Source organism: Vigna angularis, chromosome 4 (assembly GCF_016808095.1).
Source record: "Vigna angularis cultivar LongXiaoDou No.4 chromosome 4, ASM1680809v1, whole genome shotgun sequence".
Taxonomy (NCBI): Eukaryota; Viridiplantae; Streptophyta; class Magnoliopsida; order Fabales; family Fabaceae; genus Vigna; species Vigna angularis.
The window spans coordinates 13,065,226-13,077,114 of NC_068973.1; the positions used below are offsets into that span (position 1 = coordinate 13,065,226).

The 11,889-nt window shown below is 36.9% G+C and overlaps 1 protein-coding gene across 1 annotated transcript; it reads left to right on the plus strand.

Annotated features, from left to right (window-relative positions):
* Window positions 1-8,303: 8,303 nt before the first annotated feature.
* Window positions 8,304-10,169, plus strand: LOC108330244 (aldehyde oxidase GLOX). The gene has a single exon (XM_017564742.2). It carries the CDS (start codon window positions 8,327-8,329, stop codon window positions 9,986-9,988), a length of 1,662 nt encoding a protein of 553 aa, XP_017420231.1. The 5' UTR covers window positions 8,304-8,326; the 3' UTR covers window positions 9,989-10,169.
* The last annotated feature ends 1,720 nt before the right edge of the window (window positions 10,170-11,889 follow it).

An 11,889-nucleotide genomic window follows, 5' to 3' on the forward strand; every position in this document is an offset into this window, starting at 1 on the left:
TTTTTGTCTTCTTTTGTAAATAATTTTTATGTCTTCTTTTGTAAATAAGAGCACGCTCGTCCACTGTGCACGCTCGTCCACTGTGCACGCTCGTCCACTGTGCACGCTCGTCCCCTGTGTACGCATTAGAGAACGCTCCCTCAGCGACAAAAAAAACGCTCGTCCACTATGGACACTCGACAGAACGCTGGCCAAGCGATAAGAGCACGCTCGTCCACTGTGCACGCTCGTCCCCTGTGTACGCATTAGAGAACGCTCCCTCAGCGACAAAAAAGACGCTCGTCCACTATGGACACTCGACAGAACGCTGGCCAAGCGATAAGAGCACGCTCGTCCACTGTGGACGCTCGTCCCCTGTGTACGCATTAGAGAACGCTCCCTCAGCGACAAAAAAGACGCTCGTCCACTATGGACACTCGAGAGAACGCTGGCCAAGCGATAAGAGCACGCTCGTCCACTGTGCACGCTCGTCCACTGTGCACGCGCGTCCACTGTCGACGCTCGTCCCCTGTGTACGCATTAGAGAACGCTCCCTCAGCGACAAAAAAGACGCTCGTCCACTATGGACACTCGAGAGAACGCTCCCTCAGCGACAAAAAAGACGCTCGTCCACAAACTCCTAAAAACACCTCAGATATGCATACACATTTTTTTAGACTCATCACATTTCATAACAAAAATAAAGTTTTAACTAGTAAGAAGTCTGACTTTCATTGAAATGGAAGAAAAGTACAACACGGTTACAACCCATCAGCCCATTCTCATCAACATTGATACGCAAATTGTATTTATTACACATAAAAGAAAAACCAAAAATATCAACACCTTCATCCAGTTCTGAACAACCAACAAAGATTTCTCAAACTTAACTAAAATTTTCCTATAACTATCCATTTCTTCACTGTGCACCGAACTTTCTTTGTTTCCTTCACACTTCAAGCATTTCCCCCTTTCCTCTTCCACAACATCATTGAACCATTTGAAGTAGTTGCAACCACCCTCTTCAGCACCACTCTGTATAAACAACAATCGATTCTCAAAAACACTTCCACATAATACAAACGTCAAATAAATCATACCTTATACTTCGAGCATCCCCAAAATTGCTTGCCACGATTCTTCAGAGTTTTAGCAGTTCTCAGCACGCATCTCAGTCCACAGTGGCAAATCGGTGAACACAAATTACGGTTTTCCTTCCGCCACACACTGCATGTCGACGAACAACAAGAATGCTCCTTCGACATCGTCTTCGAACAACTACGTTCTTAAACCCACCCACCTGCGACGAACAACGATGTTTTTAAACCCACCCCACCTGCGACGAACAACCACGTTCTTAAACCCACCTACCTGCGTCGAACAACGACGTTCTTAAACCCACCCACCTACGACGAACAACCACGTTCTTAAACCCACCTACCTGCGTCGAACAACTACGTTCTTAAACCCACCCTCCTGCGTCAACCGATTTGGGGATTTCTTCAATTTAGGGATTCCTCCTTCTCATAAAGCTTTCGTGGTTTATGTTCAAAATCAAAACGTTGCGTTTTGATTTAAAAATTTCATGTTTTTTAAATCTAAAAAACTCACCATTAAGCCAGGTCAATGCCACGTCAGTAACATTTCGTCATCTCAGCATCCCACTCATCAATTTTTTTAACGCCGTCCAGCCAACTTAACGGGAAGGACTCAATTGATCTCAATTTTCAAAATTAGGGACCATTTTGATACACTTTAAAAAACGAGGACCCAATTGAGACATTCGTACATAAATAGGGATGTAGAAAAGGATTAAACCTAAAATTTTTGGCTATAAATAGCCAAGGGGGGAGGCTGAAGATTTACACCAAAATTCTAGAGAAATTGTGAGAGAAGTGAGTTGGAGGAAATTCTAGTTGAAGAGGGGAAATTCTGGAAGTTTCCGGAGAACGGTTTGAGAAGAGGAAACTAAGTCTGGAATAGAGGTAAGGGGAGCTAACTTTGAGTATTTCCTTTTGTATTATCTTGAGTCTGGAATATGCTATATTCTGCTTTTGTCTGATCTTAAATCTTGAATATGGAGTATTTTGTTTCTGTATGATCTTGAAATTTAAATAAGAGTATGCTTCTGTGATGATATCCAAGTGTGATAGTTGTAAAATGTGATATTGATTATGTTATGCCATTTGTATGTTATTAGTTGTTTATTTTTTTTATTTTGGAAGGATTAGAAATTGTCTAACCGGCTCTGCCAGATTCAATTTCTTGTTTCCCCAAACATTTTATTGCTTTCCTTATTTATTTTTATTGTATTTTGGAAGGATTAGAAGTTGTCTAACCGGCTCTGCCAGATTCAATTTCTTGTTTCCCCAAACTATTTATGGCTTTACTTATTTATTTTATTGCATTTTTGGAAGGATTAGAAGTTGTCTAACCGGCTCTGCCAGATTCAACTTCTTGTTTCCCCAAACTATTTATTGCTTTACTTATTTATTTTATTGCATTTTGGAAGGATTAGAAGTTGTCTAACCGGCTCTGCCAGATTCAACTTCTTGTTTCCCCAGACATGTTATTGTTCGCGTTATTTAATTATATTGTATTTTTGGATGGATTAGAAGTTGTCTAACCGGCTCTGCCAGATTCAACTTCTTGTTTCCCCAGAAATTTTATTGTTTTATATATTTTTTTATTGCATCTTCTGGAAGGATGAGAAGTTGTATAACCGGCTCTGCCAGATTCAACTTCTTGATTCCCCTAAATTTTTATATTAATATTATTTTGATGGTAATGGGAGCTAATTATTTTTGTATGAATTTATTTTATAAAATATTTGCATATGAATGTTGAACTGGTGTGCTCTTGTGAAACTATTTTATGACTTTTATTATATTGGGTATGATAACTGAAACTGTGAAATTGTACATGTTGTGATGTGATGAATTTAATCTGTTCTGAATGAGTTTGTTGGCTGAAATTGATCTTGTTGGAAGGTCTGAAGTAAGGGTTCTGAAATAGCTTATATATGGGTATTAAATAGATGTACAAATATTGTTTGAGGTTGCTATGAGAGGAAGTGAACACATTAAAATTTGGCATTTTAAATTTAGAGCATAAGAGAACATGGTAGATAATTTAAATAAATCAATTGTTAATTATTGAGGGCCTTTCTTTGTTGGTAGGATAGAGGAACCTTAAAAACCTGAGTTGGCACATCCCTGATCATAGAGCAGCCCTGGCCTGGTCCAGTCAGTTGTGACTAGTCATATGTGTTGGCGTCGAAGGTGAGTCTGATGCGTTCAGACATCTGGGTCCTCTCCGGTGACCAATTTGAGTAAAGAAAAATCTACACTAGGATGAAAATAAAATAAAACAAGTTGATTGTAGATGCATAATATTATCATGGTAAAAATTTCATATATATTTTATTACATTGAGCCCAGACTTTAATATGTAGTTCCTAAGATGTGTTGATATATTTTGGTTGATCCATGATCTTTGTTTGGTGAAAATACGTTGAGTTATACTCGTTATGGGCAAAATGAGTTTATAATATGAAGCATGATATTTGGCAAAATGTTTAATTTATTGATACCAAAACGGGTTATTATGAATTCATGATTAAAGAATGAACATGATTGAGTTAGGTGGATAAGAGGGTATGAATTGTTGGTTTTATGAAATGTTGGGGTGGATATGAGAAATCATTACTTATGAAATGATGTTACTACCGGGAGTAGTATGTTCGAGTTATACCATGAGAGTTTGGTATGAACAAAGTAATACCTGAGGTTTATAAAAGCAGGCAGAGAGGGGTCTGACTATAAGGCTTCAGAAAGTAAGACATAGTATATAAGTGAGGCTTAAGGAAGCAGGCAAAGAGCGGTCTGACCATAAGGCTTCATGAGTAAGCATGGTACACTTGTAAGATTTATGGAAATGAGAAAGATGATTTTGATAATGATGAATTAATGACATCAGAATAATGATATTTTATCAATTGCAAAAATACATGATTATAATATTTTTATTTCAAGTTTAATGATTTTATGATATGGTTGGCTTACCCTTATTTGTTTGTACTATGATCATATAACTCATGTTATATGTGATTAGATAATGTTGCAGATGCGGTTGAAAAAGCTTAGAGATGAGAGAGATGCGGGGAAAAACTTTCAGGGATTTTTGTAAAAAAAAATAAATTTGTATTGGGAAGATTATGTTGTGTAAAACTTATAAGTTGAAATTTCAATGGTGAAGACTATTTTGTTTAAAGTTTGTATGTTTGGTATTGTACTTTGGAGTAATTGAAATAAATTTTGATTGTTTATACGAGATATCAAATTAATTTAGTCTCTACTATTAGTAATACCCTTTAAAATATTTGGGTGTTACAGAAGAAGAGAACCAAAATGAAAATGAAAGAGAGAGAACGTAAAATAAATATGGAAGAGAGAGAGCGAAAATCAAAATGAGAATCTTGCTGCCTTTCCATATCACTATTTAAAATATAAAAAAATTTTAAAGGTAAGATAATATCACACATTACGAAAAATAAAATGATAAAATAAATTTTTATATTTCTGAAATGTTTGATATATTATATTTATTTTATATTTATCTTTTATCTTTAGTTAGTTTGTTAATATTTCTTATTTGTATTTTGGGCTTAACCCATATTTCTTCTATTATAAATAGAGGACCCTATGTGTATATTCAACACAAGGGAGATTAATCTCATATATAGTTTTTCACTAATTTTTTCTTTCAATAGTTTTTTCACTAAAAAATGTTTGGGATGAATCATCATTTTTACAACATATCCATCATGGGCAGTGAGCTCGATACTCTCATGCCTGTAGCTATTTTCGAACTCACCATGAGAGTTTTTTTTTTCAATTTTTTCTACTTCAACTACAAGGTCCTCCTTATACTCTTATAAGGAGCCAAACCTTTCTCCAAGAGGGTCCAAATTTCTTGCGAACACTGTTATCGCCACTGTCTTCACCATTATCGCCATTGTCATCGCTCAAACTCTTTGACACTGACATTATTGAAACATTAGTAAATATGGCTGCTGATGAAATTCGAGGAATCTTCAACATTGATTATCATGCTGCTTCTTCTTCGAAATCTCAATCCCCATAAATTCCTATGTGGATTGTAATCAATGTTACTGATAGTAGCATGCATGCTGTAAGACCCATGAAAAATATTTACCTTAATAGTAACAATTTTATTACTAGATTTCTTTGTGAATGAAAAATATAATAAATATATGTAAAAAATAAAATGTGGAAAGCTAAATAAGAAATTTTGCTAGCTTAATTGGTAGAAAATTGTGATGATTTCAAGAACATGTGTTCAAACTCTCTTCTACCTTTTTGTTAAAAATAATAATAAAAAAATATATATAAAAAAAATTAAAAATATTGATAGTGGATAAAGTACTCAGATTTGAAGGCATTATTGAGGGATCCAATATGTTAAGTGGTGATTAAAATATTAATATAATAAAATAATATTAAAATAATAAATAATATTAAAAAATTGGTGAATAGTAAAATTTTTGGACTATAAATAGCAATGAGAGGGGAGACTATTCTGCACAAAGAGAGGAAGAAACAAGTGAGAAAGCTTGAGAAATAGGAAAGAAAGAGTTAGGAAGAAATTTTTAGTTGCAAGAAGAGTAGAGATTTTGGAGGGTTTTCGGAGAAATAAATTCTGAGCAAGAGATTAAGTCTGTAATAGAGGTAGGGGAGCTAACCTTTCTAAGCTTTTATATTATGATTTAGTATTGTTTTATTACTATTCATGTCTTGAAATTCTGTGTGAATACTGTTAATGAAAAACATAGGTGCTTACTGTATATCTATCTATAGTGAATTTCTGTGCTAATATTATATGTTGTTGTTTTGAATCTGTAAATAAGAAATTTGTTAAAACTAGTTGAGGAACACTTTGGCTAAGGAAAGACTTGGTACTTAAGTTGTCCATTGTGACGCACCTCTCTTTCCTGGAAGTCTACTCGACAAGTTTTTAACTTAAATCTTGTTGAACAGATTATGTACTGTTAAATTATTGTGCAATATATCTTGTTGGAATGAAAATTTCTGATGAATTCATGTTATTGTGGTAGATATGGAATTATGAATTATAATTGTGATGGTAGGATAGAGGAATCTTAAAAACCGGAGTTGGTACATCCCTGATCATAGAGCAGCCCTGGTCAAATCCAGTAAGTTGTGACTAGTCATATGTACTGGCGTTTATGGTGAGTTTGATTCGTCAAACATTTGATTCTTCTCTAGTGACCATTTATGGTGATATTTTAGTATTGTTAATTTATTGTGATATATTCATTTTGTATGATTTTTGCGATGATTGGATTTTATTATATTGGATTTGAATTTATGCATCTGAACATGATATGAGTATTATGGGGAGATTTTGTAAGGGTATAATGTGAGTTGAGGAATATGAGTATGGTATGAGTCTCGCGGAGAGATTCAATAATGATATGGTATTTGTGTATATGTTGATGTTGAGGGTCCTGTAGTTGGAGGTTATCCTGATACTCTAATAATCATCCAGTCTTAAGTAGAGAAGGATGAATTATGTGGTGAGAGGGCAGGAGGTCCTGGTCTATGTGCCAGTTTTGGACATAGTGTTGAGGACTAACCTTGTGGATGGTATGTAGTATTTTGGAAGTGTATTTTTAAGAGGAAGTAGAAGTCATCACAAGTGCATAACCTCCCGTGACCGCTCATCAACATATCATCGGAATGAGTGTCTATCGGGTATTGTGGAATGAGTGTCTATTGAGTATTGTGGAATGAGTGTCTATTGAGTATTGTGGAACGAGTGTCTATTAAGTATTGTGGGATGAATGTCTATTAGTAATTGTGGTATTGTGTGATGAGTATCTATGATGCGATTGTTGTATGATGGTATGAGTATCTATGATGCGATTGTTGTATGATGGTATGAGGGTATTTGACATAATTATTATATGAGGTTTGTTGAGTATATCAAAGTAATGGATGAGTATCTATGATGCGATTGTTGTATGATGGTATGAGTATCTATGATGCAATTGTTGTATGATGGTATGAGGGTGTCTGACATAATTATTATATGAGGTTTGTTGAGTGTATCAAAGTAATTATGCATGTTTTATAAATGATTGGTTGTATGTTAGCTCACCCTACTTGTTTGTGTTTGTGTATGTGCGATGATCGTATAATTCGTTATACGGGAGCTGATGGAGGAATGTCGTCTGATTTAGTGCCAATGAAGAAAGAGATAGAAGAATAAATTAGAAGAATTCGAGTTATATTTATGAGTTTATAGTTGAAATCTGAGTTTAAAACATATATATATATATATATATATATATATATATATATATATATATATATATATCAACTATAAATTATCAAGTGTGAGATTAAGGGATGTTACCTTAAATGTAATGCTACAATATATAAATTATGAATTGTCAAGTGTGAGATTACGGGATGTTACACATGCAACAACACAATATCCTTTAAGAACAGTTCCAAGAGTCGAAAAACCCATTGACACGTTGAAGAAATCTACAGTGTTACAGACTAAGTGTTGTTGTTGTTGCATATGCTTGGATGAATTCGATCTCAATGTTGAGTGCTACACACTTCCATGTCAACACTTCTTTTATCAAAAATGTATTTCTTCTTGGCTACACACCAGTCAGATCGGCCCCATGTGTCGCCAACCTCTGCAAACCCTAAAAGACTAGCAACAAAAGTTTCATCATTAGGGTTTTTAGACGATGTTGAAAGTTCCACATCGACTAGAGATAAAGTCAATTTATAATATATATAAGTGAATATAAACCTCATCTTACAAAGCCGGTTTTGTAAGGTTAAGTTAGACTTAAAATCCACTTCTTACATAAAAAATAAGATAAATTTTTATATTTCTTAAAAAAAGTAATGTTAATTAAAAAATAAATAAATAAAATAAAAAAACTGTAATTTTAAACTAATATAAAAAAATTTACGTGTAAAAATATCATTTCTCTTTCTAAAATAATAGAAGATATTAAGATGTCCTTCTCTTTATATATTTTAAAGAACAATTACCATATTATCTCTCTTTAAAAAAATATCATACGGAAAGATTGTGATGCATACAAAAGTGTTATTTCAAGATTCACTGAACTTTAGCCAGAATGATTGCACCATTTGAAGTGCATGAATGCCTAGTATGTAGGCTCCAAGCAAAACGTAGAACTACAAAAGGACACTCCCTTCGAATCTAATAAGCATCACCTTCAACAATGTTCTTCATATCATGCAGTAAAATCATGATCACAATCCTATTTTTCTTGATTTGTGTTGGATTCAGCGATGGTGCCAATGTGAGACCGTCTGAGGGGAGAAAAGGGCAGTGGCAACTTCTCCTTAACAGCACTGGCGTGGTTGGCATGCATCTGGCTTTAACCTACAAAAACACAGTCGTAATGTTCGATCAAACTGGAGCTGGCCCTTCTCGTTACAAACTTCGCAGACGCTTCCATGGAAGCACGTGCAGCAGAAGCAGGCATGATATGATGGACTCCACATGCTATGCTCATTCTGTAGAGTATGACATTAGTACCAATAAAGTGAGGCCTCTGAGAATTGACACTGATCCTTGGTGTTCCTCTGGTTCATTCCTGAGCAATGGTACTCTTTTACAAGTAGGTGGAAATGAAAAAGGTGCCAAACGTGTCAGATTCTTTAGGCCCTGTGGGAATGACCAATGTAACTGGATACAATCAAAGAAAACACTATCTGATATGAGGTGGTATGCTTCTAGTCAGCTACTACCAGAACATGATAGGGTGGTGGTTGTTGGTGGAAGAAGAACTTTCACATATGAATTTGTGCCAAAAATTAGTCGTGGAGAAAAATCCTTTGACCTTCCATTTTTGCACCAAACCGATGACAGGAATGAAGGAGGGAACAACCTATACCCCTTTCTCCACCTTTCATCAGACGGAAACTTGTTCATTTTCGCCAACCGCGATTCCATCCTACTCAACTTGAGAAGAAACAGAGTGATCAAGACCTTCCCTCGGATTCCAGGAGAAGGGTCGAGAAACTATCCAAGCTCAGGCTCATCTGTGATACTCCCATTGGACCACAGAGACAACTTCCAAAAGGTGGAAGTTATGGTGTGTGGTGGCTCATCCACTGGAGCCTTTACAGCTGCCGCTAGGCGAAGATTCTTGGAAGGGTTAAGATCATGTGGAAGAATGGTGATCACAGGAGAGAGGAACAAGTGGAATATGGAGCACATGCCCAAGCCACGTCTCTTAAATGACATGGTGATTCTCCCTAAAGGTGACATCCTAATCATAAATGGTGCTGAACGAGGGTCTGCGGGATATGACAATGCTAGAAACGCTTCTCTTGAACCTTTTCTCTACAGCCCCAACAAAAGACTTGGAGCAAGGTTCAGAGTCCTTATGTCCACCAAGATAGCAAGAATGTATCACTCATCAGCAACTCTTCTTCCTGATGGGAGGGTCTTGGTTGCGGGTAGTAACCCTCATGGGAGGTACATTTTTCACAATGTGGCATACCCAACTGAACTAAGACTTCAAGCATTTGTTCCACACTATATGGAAAGGAGGTACCATAGCTTGAGGCCTAATAACTTGACCATAGAATATGGTGGTGCCAACCATGCAATTGAGTATGGGAAAGAGTTTAGAGTTAGGTTCTTCTTAATGAGGAGGCCTAACAATGAGATGGAGTTCAGTGCCTATGCACCACCATTTACCACTCATTCTTTTGCCATGAATCAGAGGATGCTGAAGCTGAGGTGCAGGAGCTTGCAGAGAAGTGGTGATGGGTGGGTGCTTGCAGTCTTGGAAGCCCCACCATCATCCCTTGTTGCACCTTCTGGTTACTACATGCTCACGGTTGTTAATGGTGGAATTCCAAGCATGTCTCAGTGGGTTCACTTTGGACACGCCTAAGCCTGTCTTGGTTCAATAATTCAGTCCCAGAGTAGTAATTAAAGAAGAGATTTTCTTAAGGGAGAAACCTGAAAGGAAAGCTAATTTATGTAACCAAAAAAACTATAGTTAAATTCTGCATGGATTAGAAGCTCCTGAATCAAATTGTATGCCAGCAAAAATAATTTGAAGGTTATATACACAGAGCATACTTTTTTATTTCGGATAATGAACGTTCTCTTCGTCTTCAGCTCAAAATGTATTGCCATATGCGATCAGAAATTCAAAGAACATGTGTTAGCAAGCTAAATATTGCTATACTAAAAATCTTAACGTTCATATTTTTCGTTGATTATGATATATCAATAAAGAGTAACTTATAGCTAATTATTTTCAAAAATAACTTAATTGTATGATCCCGACAACTGAAAATGTCTAGGCACAAATCAACGTAGTAAGAGATCAAGACTACCTAGGATTGGCATCAACTGAGAAGGTTAATATATTATACAGTCCTGACCATCCATGAATGTTTAGGCCGACAACTCAGTTCAGGTACCGAGACCAACAAAGACGATCACCAGCCCATAATTACATGCAAGGCCAAGATATGTTAACTTAAAACTATTCCGGCGTAATCATACAAGTGATGAATTCATAGCTAATTAAGCAATAATGACCACTTAAAACTAATCACCTCACTTATGGTGAAGGTAAAAACCCATTAAAAAATAGTATAAGTAAATGGTTACCCCAAGGACCATCGATACTATTGTCATTTTAGAATATTAACTGCAATCCACATACACTTACTTGAACATAAAAGTAAGTACTCTAGCTCTGAAACCGAAACCCTTATGCCAAGATCATGACAACACAGACCATAGGCTAAGTATCCGTGAACTAAAGACTTCCATATACACCGATGAACCTATAGAAAATATATGGTTTTATGAAGGTTATTTTGGCAATTTAAGAATATTTTGGTGCTCTTCCTAGAGTCGAGTAATACTCTCTCTAAGACAACATGATTACTATTTTCACCAGTACAAAATTGATCTTTAACGTCCCCCAATAGACGTCGGTCCACCAAAATCCCAACGTAAATAATTGACCAGTGGCATAAATGTAAATAATTGAGTGTGGAGACGTCCGTTCTGGAGGGGGCCAGACGTCTATAATATTATAGACGTCCGGCCCTCTCTAACGGACGTTCAAAAGGCTGACGGGGGGTTGAAGAGTTGATTGCTTCAGCCTATTGAACGTCCGTTCTGGAGGGGGCCAGACGTCTATATAGACGTCCGTCCCCCTCCAGAACGAACGTTCAATAGGCTGACGGGGGGAGTTGAAGAGTTGATCTTCAGCCTTTTGTCCGTTCTGGAGGGGCCCGGACGTCTACAATATTATAGACTTCCGTCCCCCTCCAGAACGGACGTTCAAGAGGCTGACAGGGTAGTTGAACCCGTCAGCCTTTTGAACGTCCATTCTGGAGGGGGCCGGACGTCTACAAGCTGAAGCAATCAACTCTTCAACTCCCCCGTCAGTCTCTTGAACGTCCGTTCTGGAGGCTATAATATTGTAGACGTCCAGCCTCCTCTAGAACGGACGTTCAAGAGACTGACGGGGGAGTTGAAGAGTTGATTGCTTCAGCTTGTAGACGTTCGGCCCCCTCCAGAACGGACGTTCAAGAGACTGACGGGGGGAGTTGAAGAGTTGATTGTTTCAGCTTGTAGACGTCCGGCCCCCTCCAGAACGGACGTTCAAAAGGCTGATGGGGGGAGTTGAAGAGTTGATTGCTTCAGCCTTTTGAACGTCCGTTCTGGAGGGGGCCAGACGTCTATAATATTATAGACGTCCGATCCCCTCAAGAACGGACGTTTAAAAGACGTTTAAAAGACGTTTAAAAGAAGGACATATATACC

Bases quoted from the DNA above. Each gene is read 5' to 3' on its own strand.
- LOC108330244 (XM_017564742.2), top strand. From the start codon at position 8,327: ATGATCACAATCCTATTTTTCTTGATTTGTGTTGGATTCAGCGATGGT.